The following is a 14,928-nucleotide window of genomic DNA, read 5'->3' as shown; positions in this document are numbered from 1 at the left end:
GTGAGAAGAATACCAGTTGCAAATTGCAGTAGATATATTTCCGAGCAAGAATGCTTATCTGTAAAGGATCCGTACTGTGGGTGGTGTTCTTTGACTCAAAGGTATTTTTTTTTTTGTATTTTAGACTTTCATATAAGAGGAATAAATTATCAGTCAGTGTACATTTTGGCTGCCTTGGGGCTATTCAGCATCAGGATTATATATCTAGTGAATTTTTATGGAATCAGTTATAGCCATAAATGTAAGACACTTTATTGTCATGTGAAGGGGAGCTCTGCACCTTTAAAGGCCATGTTAACCCTCAAATTTTTGAGACCTAATCATGAAATACATGTTGGGCTAAGAAGAAGAAATTACTTTGTTTTTAGAACAGCTGGTTTTGCTTTCCAGTTTGATAGATAAAATTCTGTACTCATCCTTGAAGTATCTTAATAGCTGGGAGCAACTTGCGTGGGTGAATGGGGAAAGAGTGCTCAGTTGTCTTCAGTATTCATAGTTCCTTGCTTTGGAATCGCTGTCTTTGGTTTAGGCCAGAGGAGAATTTCTTTCTAAACATTTCATCCCCACATTCGAGTCATTAGTTTTGCTGCTTTCTTTGACTCAGGTTTGAAAGCTGTTGTATGTCTTTGGCCTGGACTGAAGAAATTCCTGGGTCATCAAGCCTAGTCTTGCAATTGCAAGCAACCACATTATGTAAACCTATTCATAAACTAATCCTAAATTTAGATAGGCTTTTTGTCCTCCCTGACCTGGTTGTGTGGCTAAGAGTCTAATTTTCCTGCTGGTTAATATCTGTCTGCTCATTTTCATTATGTGTAAGTTCATGGACAGGTTATACTCATTTGTTCTGGTGCTCACATCGCCTTGTCTTAAATATGTGATCCCCCCTCCCTCACACCTCCTCAGTGTTATTGCGGAAGCAGTCTCTTTTTTCAATTCTGTTTTGGTGTGCTGAAGCAGCTAACGTCACTAGGATCTTTTCACATAAGATTCTCTTTTCTTAACTCCACTCCAGTAGCCCTTCTGTGAAGTTTATGCAACCTTTGAAGATAAAGATGGCCAGAACTAATTATCATAGTATTCCGGAAGAGATTTCAGCTGTGCCCTGCTCAATGATGTTTAGTCAGTCTGTCCAGGAGGCACCTTACTTAGTGTGTTCTGGGATTACAAATGTCTTTTTCATGACAGCATCACATTGATGGGCCACAGTCATCCATCATCAAATAATGCCCCAGGTCATTCTCTTTCTTTGTTTTCTTTCCAACTGATGAGTTTCCACTCTATAACACATATGGGTTGTGAGATTTTTATTGCTCTAGGTGCATGTTCTTGTACTTTATACTTTGATATGTCATCCCATTTCAAGGTTATCCAAGTTTTTCTGTGACTCTCATCTTCCTCTGCATGGTAATGTTCCGAACTTCGTATCATCAGCAGATGTCGACAGTGTAAACTTTCTTTAATGTCAGCTTATCAGTGATTAAAACATTAAACAAAAGTGATTGTAAGATTGTTTTTTGAGGAAATCCACTAGTAGGCTTCTTTTAGAAAGTTAATATGACCCATTTTGGAAGTGTTCAGGGCCAGGTTGGATGGGGCTTTGAGGAACCTGGTCTAGTGGAAGGTGTCCCTGCCCATGGCAGGGGGCATGGAACTGTATGGTCTTTAAAGTCCCTTCCAACCCAAACCCTTCTATGATTCTATGATTTTGGTTTGTTTCAGTGTTAATGTGGTTTTACTTATTTTTTGTGTTTGTAAGATTAGTTACTAGAAGAGAGTATTCTGTAATGTCTTTTCTTCAGACTCTTTTTTGCTACCTTGTTAGAAACTGTATAAGTTGCAGTGCTAACCTTTTAGTTACCTTATAAAGAGTTGTGAATAACAGTTATTAGTCAGTAAATCCCCTGTTATGAGGGGAATCACCAAAAGTTTCCATCTGGTTGAAACAGAAACAATTTATTCTTTTGAAACAGAAAAATAAATTACTATAATACAAATCTTGTTCAACACCCACGTAATTTTTCACTCTGAAATACTTAGCATCATTAAATATTTGGTTTTGTGAAGAGAGAGCACTGAGTGAAGCTTTGGAAAAAGACATGGTTTTAAATAATATTTTAATTAAATACATCCATCCATGTCCACTAAAGCAATATATTCCACAATAATTTTGAGATCAATGATATGTTTTGTACTTTAATGGGAAATAAATTTTATATTAAATATGCACTCCAATTTTTAAATACAACTTCCCAGCAATGCTTGATTTTAAAGACTGTGTCAATACAAATCCAGTATTTTGATGAAAAAATCTACACATCTTACTGCAAGTGAAAACAAAATGAAACAAAATGTTTCTACTGTTCCTGTTTCTACTCTTTCTTCCATAAGGACAAATATATAAATTCTCCTTTTCACTTACAATCATTCAAAACAATTATTCATAGCATTGTGTGATTCCTGTCAATGTTTATAGATTTCCTCTAGGTGAATCAGGTTTACCTAAAGTATGCTGAAGTTATTCCAATACAAAGCACTGATGCTTTACATTTATTTTCCATATGGAAATAATGTGATATGCCTCAGTTATCTGCTATGACCAGACCCACTTTTGAATTTGATCAGTGTGCATGACATCTGTGGACTTCATTCAGGGGCTGGCACCCTGAAAAAGGAAGCCAAATCTTTTCCTGAAGGTGTATTCTCATTCCATGAGGAAATCAGTATGCTTTAGCAAGGCAGACAGGGCAAACTCAGTAGGCTGTGTAGTTAATACAAGATTAGTGAAGCAGAGACTTAAATAAATATGAATGAACCGGTATGCATAGGTATTGTGTTATCATAATGAAATAAAAGGAACTCGATCCCAATTGTGAAGACGAATCCTTAGCTGTATAAAGAACTAGCTTGCTGTGAAAGGCTAAAAAAAATCTTGACTCTGCTTTTCACTGTATACATATCTGTGTATGTCTGAAATCTGATCATAGGATTTCATACCTTCATACTTCTGTAGGGTCCAGTCCAGCCCAGCTTTTCAGGAAAGCCAGACTTAGCAGTTGCCTGTGTCTGTATGTTAATTTTCAGAACCATGTGGTTCTCAAATAATATTTATCTGTTATATTCATTCCAGTGTGCTTGCAAACAGTGTCAGTTGTCTAAAAATAGGGAAATAATAAAATAATCTCATCTTTAGGTGAGCAGAATTCATATTATTCTTGGCCTGTGCAAGGTTATTGCAAGAATTTATACTGAAGGGCATCAGATACTCTACTGCTCCCTTTGTGACTGCTTCCTATGAAATGGCCGTTCTTCAGAGCACATTGTTTGATTGTTAAAGGTCAGCTTTTAGAGCAACAAAAGGCACATTTTTCCTGGTATGAAGACAAGCATGACCCTGCGTCCTGGGTGGTATTACTTTTTTTGCCATATACTCTTAGATTATTCATTGTTGACTGAGGGAAACAAGTTCACTTCCCTCAGGCAGTCTAAGGCAGCAAATAACTTTGTCCTAGGACAGTTTTACGTATTCAGCTTCATGCACAGTTTTCTTTTTTAATATTTTAGTATTAGTGTCATTGAAATGCATACACTTGTTTAGTTTCAAATATTTTAAGTGTGTGGCCTTGCATCTTCAATATCACCATTCAGCCTGTCAGACACTGTAGGATGTCTCTTTCCTATGTGTCATTGCCAATGAGAGTTACCTACCTGTACATATCCAAGCATCTGTTCTCTGCACAGCTGTTGACTACAGATCGCATCTTCTGCAGTTCTTAAACTGTAGTGTTGATAGACCTTTGTGATCTCAGTAACATGAAAAGAGATCAGAGACTGAAATTCATCGTAGTTGAGACAGTTTGAAATATGTAAGGCATAGTCTTAGTTTCTTACAGTATAGCTATGATCTGAATGTATTCAGATGCGAAGCCCTGCCAGGTTGTTGTGCAGCAGGAACTCAGTTTCCTGAGTTAGACCACAAAGGAAGTGACCTTGTGCTTAACTGCATTCCAGTTGCCAACATCGTGGTCTACAGAGAAGATGGCTTTATGGTTTCTATAGTTTGTGGGGTTATTTCAGGCATTTTGGAAAGAGGTAGATATTTTTCTTGAAAGTCATTCGTGTGTTGTTCCTTCTGGAGAGAAAACTCATTGTTTGTGAAATTCTTTTATACAGTGACCTCCTCATGAAAAAGGCCCATGCTTTGCAAGTGTGTACTCATTTCTATTTTTGAATGAAGGAATAGTTCATTAAGATGCATGTTACTGATCACATGACTGAAGCTATAAGTTCTTCTGCGTTTGGTAGTAAAGTACTAGTATTAAAACAATATTAAATGTTACGTTTATAATTATTCAAGCTTAGTATTTAAAATAGTAAGATATATATAAGCATTTACTTGTCTTTAGTTGCTAGTTATATGAAATTACTTGGAGTTAATCTATGGATTCTTCATTAACTGTACACAGTTAGTAAACACCGCAGACAGTATTTTAAGGATTCACCTTTCAAACTCAGTGATTTCATAATTTGTTTGCCTGTGTTCTGTTTTTCTTATCATGTTATTAATATGTGTAGTCTTTATATTACTTGTGTATTGCAGTGTTTCCTCATTCTTCCTTAATTTTCTGTTGTGTAGTTTCTGTTTCCTACAATTTGGCATCTATAATATTATTATTTACTTTGTGCCATCCTACTTCTGAAATGGATTTTATTCTTGAAGACAGAGAAATCTATTTTGAACTGCCTTTTCAAATTCGGTGTTTTGTAGCGAAGCGCACTGACATAAAAGGGAGAGACTACCATTCAGTTCAGTGGGTGACAGAGTAGATTAGGAAGGGGGATGCATCTAATCAACTATGCACATTCATAGCATAGCTCTATACCTGAGCTTCACCCCCATCTCCTCTCATGCTCATTGGAGAGAAAAAGCAGTTTCTATAGTATGATTCATTTCATTTTGAATGAATGTCTAAAATCGGATCTGTGAATTGTACCCTGAAAGAGCATATTTCTTCCCACTGGGTATAGAGGGAACTGGGGTGGGTCAGATCTAGAGCTGTACAATGGAGCAATCAAGTTGGCATTTATGAATTCCATCCCAGGCTATGAAGTCCACAGTTGCTGGCCAGGCATCTAATATTTGTTTGAGTCCCATTGACTTAATCAGGACCCTAAAGCATATATCAATGCATTGTAATTTATTTTGATAAGCAGATTTTACTGATTGTTTTCCTGAAGCTTTTTGTACTTATAACCATATTCCTGTAAAAAATCAATAGTATTTGTGTAAAAAAATCAATAGTGTTTGTGTAAAAAATCTATATTGTTAAATAAGTTAAAGTACAGTATTTGAAGTCAAAGGCATGATAAGTAGGCTATTATAATTTTATGTATACTTTTAGGTGCACATTGAAAGAAAATTGTGCACGTTCAGACAGCATAAAGGGTTGGTATAACATCTCACATGCACCTGATAAAGATCTGAAAATCCAGCTAAGTTTCCCTGCCAGAAATCAGGTATGTACACCCACTTTTATGCATGTTTGTTTATTGTGACTTAAAATATGTCATTTTGTCACTTATTGCAGTTTCCCTTCTTTTGTCACTGTGTTCCATGTATTAGTCTCTCTTGTCTGGACAATTGGCAAATGTATTGGAAATCCCAGTAAGTTGAATGTGTCAATCAGATAGATATTTTCTTCCTCTCATATAAAATGTATCCTGAAGCTGTACTTCATAATGTTAGTCAAAAATTCACCCTGCTGAGAAAAGCAACATTTCCATTATATCACTTGTCAGCTATTTTAATATTTCCAGTGACAATATACCAAGTGCATTATGTAAGTTTTGAGCTTTGTAACAAGTTACAAAGCATTCACTGGGACACATATGCTAACACAAGTGAGTCTTTAAGTGCTTGGTATTAGTATTTACTCAGTATCTGTTCACAGCGCGCACAGCCTTGAGTATTTGATTATCAAGTATTGTGACTGGCCACTTAATCTGCATGCTATTGTTTCTGGTTTCCTGATTGAATGCACTAATGTGATCATATTTGTAAAGCACTCTCAGCCAGAAACAAAGGATAATTCATTACAAGTCAAATTCTTTTTCATAATTAAGTGCGCTTTGGTTATGGATGCAAACGCTGTCTCTGTGCAAGGATTTGTATATTCTGGCTCAAATATTTCTACAAGACTATAGCAGCATATAATGCTGTTATATATAATGCTGTTGTAATGCTGTTATAGCAAAATTCTTGGTTTAAAATCCCAAATTGTTCCAGATTGCTCCCCTAACATACCTTACAGATCCATTTGATTTCTGAAAGTAAGCAATGCTGTTCCTTTCAGTTGGGAGAGGCCCTCCCCTTTGAGAAGCTACCTAGTGAATTGTCTGCTTCCACCACAAACGTTTTCCTTTTGTGCACTTCCTGATTTGTAGTTTGCTGTAAAGACAAGGTGAGAACTTAGCAAACATTACAAGAAATCTGTTGTATTCTTTTTTTTATTGTTTTATAGGTTGCTATGTCTGCAAGCATAAGCAAAATCCTTACTTCCTGTATGATAAAGATTATAACACCTGCTGACATATTTTATGAAAATGTAGTACTGAGAAACTCATCCTGTTTCTGCAATCTGACCACTCTGGTGATAACTGATAATGGTATGTTTTACTAGTACATGTATTTATTGCTTATTCACTGTCCTTTATTACTGAGAAGAACTGAACATAAATGCAGGCCTAATAGTGAGAGTAGGTAATGCTTTTTATTAAATGTCACTGAAAAAAAATAATGTTTTCTCAAGTGATTTGGGTAAACTCACACTATTCTTGATAATTAAAGATTTGATAATATGCAGTCCTGTCTATAATAAAACATGTTAAACTATGGTTAGAAGCAGCTTCTTCAGTTCAGCCTATAGCAGTGCAGTGAGTGCATTAGGAGTATATTTACATGGTGCCATTAATCAGTGTCCAAGGAAACTTTAGATAGCTGCAATGACAATTAAGCAGGCTGAAGCTATGGAAGCAGCATGGTCCAGTGCTCTGCCTTGGTAAACTAACCCATCTTAACCCTTCTCTCATCTTCCAACAGAATTTGGTTTTGCAAGAAACCATACTAGCATAAATAAGAGGAAAATCTGATTATGAATGCATGTAAAATAAATAATCTTAACATTCAATTAACTGTTTCAACCTAACTTAGACACTATGAGAAAGTGATTGTCTCATGTAGAGGATTAGCAGAGAAATTGAAGGGCAATTTGGTGGGTTTCATTCATCGTTCTGACTTACTAGTTGAATCAATTTGCAGTATGTCTTGTACTGCTTTGTTCACCAGTAATTCTCAGAGAGTAGAGACCTGAGCCATTTTTATTGGACACATGCTGCATGTGATCTGTTTTGTGCATCTTATGGGCAACTACGAATTTTAGAATGAGGTGGTAAATCACAGAATCATAGAAGAGTTAGGATTGGAAAGGACCTTAAGATCATCTAGTTCCAACCCCCCTGCCATGGGCAGGGACACCTCACACTAAACCATGTCACCCAAGGCCTCATCCCACCTGGCCTTGAACACCGCCAAGGATGGAGCATTCACAGCTTCCTTGGGCAACCCATTCCAGTGCCTCACCACCCTCACAGTAAAGAATTTCTTCCTTATATCCAATCTATACTTCTCCTGTTTAAGTTTTAACCCGTTACCTCTTGTCCTATCACTGCAGTCCCTAATGAAAAGTCCCTCCCCAGCATCCTTATAGGCCCCTTTCAGATACTGGAAGGCTGCTATGAGGTCTCCACACAGCCTTCTCTTCTCCATTTTTCATTACTAAAAGCACAACGAAATCAAGTGGGCAAAAGCTTTTCAAGCTCTCTACTATATATTCTTCTCCAAGTGTCTGCTTATTAAAACCAAAAATTAGAGTCACCCTTTGCAGTGTAGACAGGAAATGCAATTCTCGCAAGACCTAGTAAAAAATTAAAGCATAAAAGACATTTGACTGGATGGCTGAAAAGTTTAATAATGAGATGACTTTCACTTCCAGGTGATTGATTTAAGCTAGAACAGGTCAACTACTTAGAAGCAAAGACTTTTCTCTCTAACGGACAGCTATTCACGTCATGCAGATAGGCTACTGAATGTCTAAACATTTGAGTTGTTCTCTAGGCTTTGGTCTTACAGATCAGATGATAAGCCTTACAGCATAATCTTACTTGACTAATAGGAGCAAAACATCCCCCTTGCATTGCTTCAAGGGTCTGTATAGAAGCACAGAGCTTTTATAATACAGATTGACCATGTTCATTTTTTGATTTGTTTATATTGGAATAGTAAAGAGAGTTTTAATCTAAACTGAGGGACAGAGATAGCAAGCCCAAGGATACTGTGTACTCTTAAGTGACTTGAAGAGGAATCAAGAGAATTCAGATAAATGCCTGCCTTTATCTTTTCCTAGATAGTACACCCCAAAAGACATGTAATACTCTGCATGGATCTGATTCTCTTATAATACCTTTGTGCAGTAAGAGTAATGGCAGACTTAAAATGACCTATTGTTCTGAAGAGCTCAGTGCTGCAAATAGCTTTGTTTCTCAGGGACCCTTGCCCCTAAGGAAGGTTTCTTGGGATACTGGAAATATTGGGATCTCAGGAGCTCATCCTGTGGCCTTTGTATGGGAAAAGCCTCTCTGGCATCATGCAAGAGTTATATCAAGTTCCTGTCCAATATTAATTTGGGAATCAAGAAAAGATTGTCACTAGCAGGTGAGAGGGTGATATGATCCGTAAATATCCTGGTCTATTAAGCTGTCTTTAGTAAACACTGTTAGTAGATTTTTAAGAGGGACAAATGCATTAGAGAAGAAAAAAAATGTCCTTTATTGACTCAGCCCATGAAGACCTGTTTTCTTAGAATTACGTAGTACATTGCTTTGATTCTCTGTCTTCTCAGATTAGGGCTTTCTCTCCCTCCATTAGCAGGTTTTCGGAGTATAGTGTTACAGAAGCCAGCTTGCTTTGCCTGTGCATTGTGCCAAAGATGAGCCCTTTGACAGTCTTAACCAGAAGGCTGTGAGTTTAGATTGTGCCCCCCACTATTACTGCCACTCATATGCTCTTATGAGCTGAGATATATTAGTGGATAATGCAAGTGTGGAAATTATATTGACTCTTTATGGTACCTTATGTAAAGTGACCTCAGTCTCACAAGAAGGTGCCCTTGCAAAACTCCTTCAGGTATCATTTCTGGAAAAAAAAAAAACAACCACTTTAAAATACCTTCTACTCAATGCAGTCTGGTGCATTTTGAAAGGTCAGCCCAGGCCATACATAAAATAATAGGTTCCATTAATTTCAGCTCAGACAAAATTGGGAAACCATTTTTGACAGCATTGTTTTTAAAATATTTGTACAAACTTGAAAGGATTTATACAAATGTAAAAGAGAAAACAAGCTCTGCCAGAAGTAGATCAGTGCCTAACTTTTACTTACTACTCCTAGAAACATACTATTTTGCAGTAGCTCATGGCTTGAGACCCTTCTTGTATAATGACGTAGGCAAGTGATTTAGGCAATTAGATGCTTGGTGAAGGATTTTAGAATGTCTAAGTATGCTTATCCACATCTTCACGCATTAAACACCTTTAAAAATCAGACTCTTTGATACCCATTCAGGTATTTAAGCATACGAACAGTCCCAATGGCTGTTTCTAACACATCGTGCAGGTGACCTCTGCAGTGAGCACCCGAGTGCCATGCTGACATGTAGAGCAAGGAGATACTTTTTATTTAACAGTGTAGATGTAGCCAAAGCTGGTTTTCATCTGAACAAGCCAGCCTATCATGAAGACAAAGCTTTCTCTACCTTTGCAAGGTAGGTATACTTTAAATCTGTGTAACTTTCACAGATTAAAAAAGCTATCTACTTCCTAGCATAGAGAAGCCAGAAAAGTCTGCACACATGGGTTTCATTTGATCTCAGACAGTCATTCATTTCACAGACGTACACATCTGCAGGCACACAGATGAAAGGGAACATGGCTTAAGTGGTACATATCTAACTCTGCTTTTCGATGTGGTATTCTGCTCATAGGAGAAGATACTCTTTCATTCCACAGCTGCCAGTGAATTGTCGGTATAGTAATTGCTAGCTGAAATAATGGCAAATTGACTCATGCAATCATAAAAGATTTAAATAGGATGAAAATTGCTACTGCATAGATTACAAAAGAAGACTTTGAAACCAAGTCTCAGACTGAAAGAGAGAGAAGTGTGGTATGTTGGGGTCTCTCACATTGAAACAGTCTGGACTGAATTTGGGGTCTGGCTGTGCCACAGTATACCACTGTGTGCTCTTTGGGAGATGATCTAATATCCCGGCTTCATGGTAGCATTTCCTTATCTGTATCCTGACAATAACATTGTTTTTGTATGTCATGCAGTGTTAGCATCAAGCTTAATTAGTGAGAGTGTATGAAGTCTTGGAATAACTCAGCTGAAGGGTGCTATGGGAGGATGAAATTTAGTTATTTTTATCAGAAGTCGAAAGTGTGAGTGAATGTATGAGAGAAGGTGCATAGCACATAGAGAACAGGTGAAGAAGGCACATGAGCTTTCAACTCAGTTATTTTTTACAGTTGTTTCTTGTAATATCCAGCATATGTCTAACTGTGACATTTTTCCAGATTGTCTTGTTATCGAAGCATCGCTGTCCTCAAGCTCTTGGAATATCACACAAACATTTCAGTTGAAAAAGTAAGAGCCTGGTTCCTACTGAAGTTCACGGAGGGGTTGCAAGAGCGGAGGGAGGATGGGGGCCTTAAGTATGATAGTTTGGGGTTTTTTTGTATTTATTAAGAAATACATTTCACTAAAGATTATCAAATCCCTTTTCTTGGCCCATTTCTTCCTTCTCCTCCTTTTTTATTGTCCTCAGAAAGCTACTTCTTCTGATGACTCTTTTATTTAAGGGGACCCTGGCAGCTGGCGGTAGGAAAGTCATTACAATGACTGAATTTATGACAAGTGCCTGAAGAGATAATAAAGGATGTCACAATGACATTAAAATCTGTTTTGTCCTTGTGAAAAAGGTGGGCCTCTGGTACTCAGGATAAGACCTAGGTTAGAGGAGTCGAGATTCTGTAAAAGTTATTTATGGAGCTGTTTTTTAATAGAGCCAGGTACAATTTAAATATGGTCCACGGGTAACATAAATACAATTAAAACAGAAAATTGCATCTGATCTGCTTATAGGAATAATGAATACCTATTGTTCTGTGCACATTATTTTTCAGAGCCACATACTTTGTTGAGAGCTTGCAATAGAAAGCATTTCTGCCCAGTGCATGGTCTAGCCCTTTGTGATACCTGGTTGTTAAAACCTAGAAAGATCTGGTTAACACATACTGTAGGTAACTACAGTGTTCCTGTTCAGAACCCTCCTCTGCTATATGCAGAGGCTAATTCACAGGCCCTTGGGATGAAATTGAACTCCTGCTTTTTTGGGAAGTGGCACATCACTTCCTGGTCCCTGGAGCAATACGGGGAAGGAGCTGTCTGTCTCTAAATCAGAGCATTTCTCAGCATGTGTGGAGAGGGCCTGTGCCGCTCTTGGCTCTCCTCCTTGCTGATAGATGCATTGCAAAGCAAGATGCGGATAAATTAGTCTCCGACAGGCATATTTTTTGGTAGGGGAAGGCAATAGCAAACTAGCAGTACTTGCTAGCGCTACACACACAGAACAGAAGTTCAGGCAAGCTGTGAGTCAGTAATGGTTTTCTGCCACTTTCTGGTTAAAAAGTATTATCTGGCCACTTTTGTACTGGAGAAAACCACAGCAAAATGAAACCCAAAGTGTCCCATCTGCTTCATGTTTTTTGGAAATTTATGACTCTCAGCATCTCAGCACAGACTATTTCATACTAAATTTGTCCTCAGAATAAGCACAACAGAATAATAGGCTTGGAGCGTAAATGCAGGTTATGTGGCTTACACATTTCATTACATATTTGCCAGGTTGTTCTCGGGGGTTTGTGCTCTTTTCTGTCACTTGAAATTTTACATTCATGGCTGAATCTAGATTGAGTTCCTGTGTCTTATAAAACCTCTGTTTTCTGTGTTCCCAGCTGCTTACAATGTATACACAAGGGTGAATGTGACAGCTGTAAATGGACGCGTGTCTCTCCTGCCACCACCTGCCAGGTGAAGTTTCTTGGGGAGGACTGGGATCCCCTGTGATGCCTTTTTCCTTGTGTTTCTTACATCTGAGCAGCAATCTCTCTCTTCCTTGTCCTGACATGGAGAAATGCTGATTTTTTGTTTTTCAGGATAGTTGTAATGCAGCTGCTTCCAAGGGGATCGCCACTGCACAGAAAACAGAGGTTAGTTGGCATCTTAAGATTGGCATTATTGAGTTTCTGTGGGTTGGGGGAGAAATGTATTTAAAATGAGGAGACTGTAGTAGGAGTAGAAATCTGGATGAGGAGGCAGTCAGTTGGTTACAAAGAAAGGTAATGCAGAACTTGATACTATTTTTTTTCATAGTGCTTTGTTAGTGCTTAAAGGTACCAGTAAAGATTTACATTTCAGATCTAGGCACTGAGACAGTGAGCACTGAAGTAGTCACGTGGCTACCTCCAGATGCGGTATTTACAATATTGTTTTAAATGCCAAAGGCCTTGTATGCTGTATTTAGGCACTCCACAGGAGCCAGCATATGTGAGGGCTGGGATGTGTAAGCTGACCACCACCACCAACAAAAAAAACCCAAAGCAAAAATAGAGGAGAACATCTTGAACTTAATCTCTTACCTAGACTTAAATGCATGTTTGAGTTCTGCTGTCATAGAGAACTCTGCTAAGTTAGGTTTCAGAGTCCCAAACTTCTTCATTTCATGTAGTCAGTTCACAGCTTCTCCTGAAACAGCTGCCGGGGGAGCAGAAGAAGTGGGGGGGACGTGCCACCCAGTTTCTAAGGGGCTAGAGGATGCATCCAGGAACTGAAATCCCTGGGTGTTAGTAAATCCCTGGTTCACATTTCAGAAAAAAATTCATTGCTTTCAGGCTGTAGACAAAACTGGAAGTGGAGCTACTCTCCATCTGTCCTGCTCAAGGTGGATCACTGAAAATGAAGGAGTGTCACTGGTGCCAGAGTATCTTCCGAATCTGGTTGCTGAGTTTCTGTTGAAATCATACAGACTGTATGTGAGTGTACAGTCTTACATGATTTGCCTCATAGAGCAGCCCTTTAACCACAAGGTTATCCCTTCATTCTCTGTGGTGCCAAAATGGTTTTATTTTCTCATAAAACTAAGTGGTCTTGTCATAAGTGGTTGCTTATGACATGCAGGTGTTAGGGAAGAAATGAGTAGTGAAGAGAAATTTGACTGATGAGTAAGTACATAGAGATTTACTGCCTACACTCTTTGGTTTCTGCTTTTCCGTGAGTGAGCACGGTTGGTATAAATAGCAACTGTGTTCTTATCCCTAAATATTTTGTTAGAACTACCCAAACTTTTACCTGGGAAGACAGGTAAAATTCAGCCTCTTAAATTCAGCTGTTCAGTTGAAGTTTTTTAAAGAAAATCACAAAATCCATTGTTTTTCACAGAGATGAGTGGGATTATAATACTTGTGCTTCTGAGCATTAATATTCTGGATTTGGTCTGCATATAAAGCATTACGGCTGATGAAAGAACAGAGGAAATTCTTCTTTGCTCTGCTTCCAAGTGCATTAATTTGACATTGGTAAATAGTTGGAATTGCCTGGAAGATGGCTTTCTTCCACGTGCCTTATCTTGGAAAGACAGTGATGGACAAGGTAGTGAAAGCACTAGAGGCAGTCCAAATGCAGATATTTATTTAGAAGTGATTGATCCATTCAGAAGGCTTGAAATTGCATTTGAAATCCTGCTCTCTTTTGACTGCTGGTGCTTTAAGGAGAGCATACTGGAGAGCTGAGAAAGGGAATTTGTGTTTTCCCACAACCCCAGCCGAGCATTTAGATTAATACACCTTTTTTCAGTGGCAGCCCCAGCCCTCCTCCTGACTCCAGCTGCTGGATTTCATGCATGCACCTTCCCGCTCCCTGCACCAAAGCAGCAGAGTGGTTGCACAAGTACACTTGCCTGGGGGAATTTGATCTGGCTGTAAATAAACATTGTCTTTCAGCCAGTTATTTTTCGTCTGGGCTAGTTTCCTGATCAAGTTTTTCACGTGGCCTTGAGGCCCTGTGCTGGCACTGCAGGAGGGCTGTGCTGGAGCAGGGATGAACTCCCTAGGGTGACGGAGCCTGCTTAACCTGGGATGCTGCCAGGTATCTCAATGGGACCTGCAGTCATGCTGACCACACCCCTGAGGATGTGACTGGCACTGTTTACACAGCCCCGAGGAAGAGTTAGACTGTCCAGAGGATGTGGCAGGGTGGCTGCAGCTCAGAAATATGGAGCTTTATTGAAGTTGACAGGGCTGTGCTGATTTACATTACCTGAGGACCTGATGCACTCTTTCTGTATCTCTCTCTGAGTTTACACTGCTTCCATCACATGACTCACAACTAGTGATTTTTATAAATATCCTTCTTCCTTTCCTCTCACTGCTGAGCATCTCTCCACCTGCCACACAGCAACTGGAAGGTCAGTTGCCCTTGGCCACTGGGGAAATGAGCACCAAGGAAACAAGCACTGCAGACCCCAGTGAGGACACTTGGTCCCTCCCGCATTCAGTGAGGAAATTCACAGTTTCTTTTGCTGCTGAGGGAAGTGTCGTGGACCACGGCAGTCAAGCCAGGAAGCAGGCTCCTGAGTAGCTGAGGCCAGCTTGCCTTCAGTGCTGTGAGTGACTGTGCTGATGCCATGAGTGCAAGGCAGGACATGGCGAGGGAGTCTGTTGTGTAGCTGCAGGGAAGGCGGGATTTCAGGGAGGGAC

General features: G+C 39.0%; 1 protein-coding gene across 1 annotated transcript in view; it reads left to right on the top strand.

The window, feature by feature from the left end:
• Positions 1-14,928, top strand: part of PLXNC1 (plexin C1) — a gene marked incomplete at its 5' end in the record, with an annotated part of 69,703 nt that overhangs the window by 15,578 nt on the left and 39,197 nt on the right. Inside the window, 6 exons of the mRNA XM_080619644.1 lie at positions 1-101; positions 5,403-5,517; positions 6,522-6,666; positions 10,690-10,759; positions 12,130-12,205; positions 12,331-12,384. Coding sequence (XP_080475770.1) covers positions 1-101; positions 5,403-5,517; positions 6,522-6,666; positions 10,690-10,759; positions 12,130-12,205; positions 12,331-12,384 — 561 coding nt within the window. The remainder of the gene's footprint in view (positions 102-5,402; positions 5,518-6,521; positions 6,667-10,689; positions 10,760-12,129; positions 12,206-12,330; positions 12,385-14,928) is intronic.

The sequence above is a fragment of the Psittacula echo genome, assembly GCF_963264785.1.
Source record: "Psittacula echo genome assembly, chromosome: 1".
Lineage (NCBI taxonomy): Eukaryota > Metazoa > Chordata > Aves > Psittaciformes > Psittacidae > Psittacula > Psittacula echo.
The sequence above is the reverse complement of the archived record's forward strand: the minus strand, read 5'-3'. Positions and strand labels throughout refer to the sequence as shown.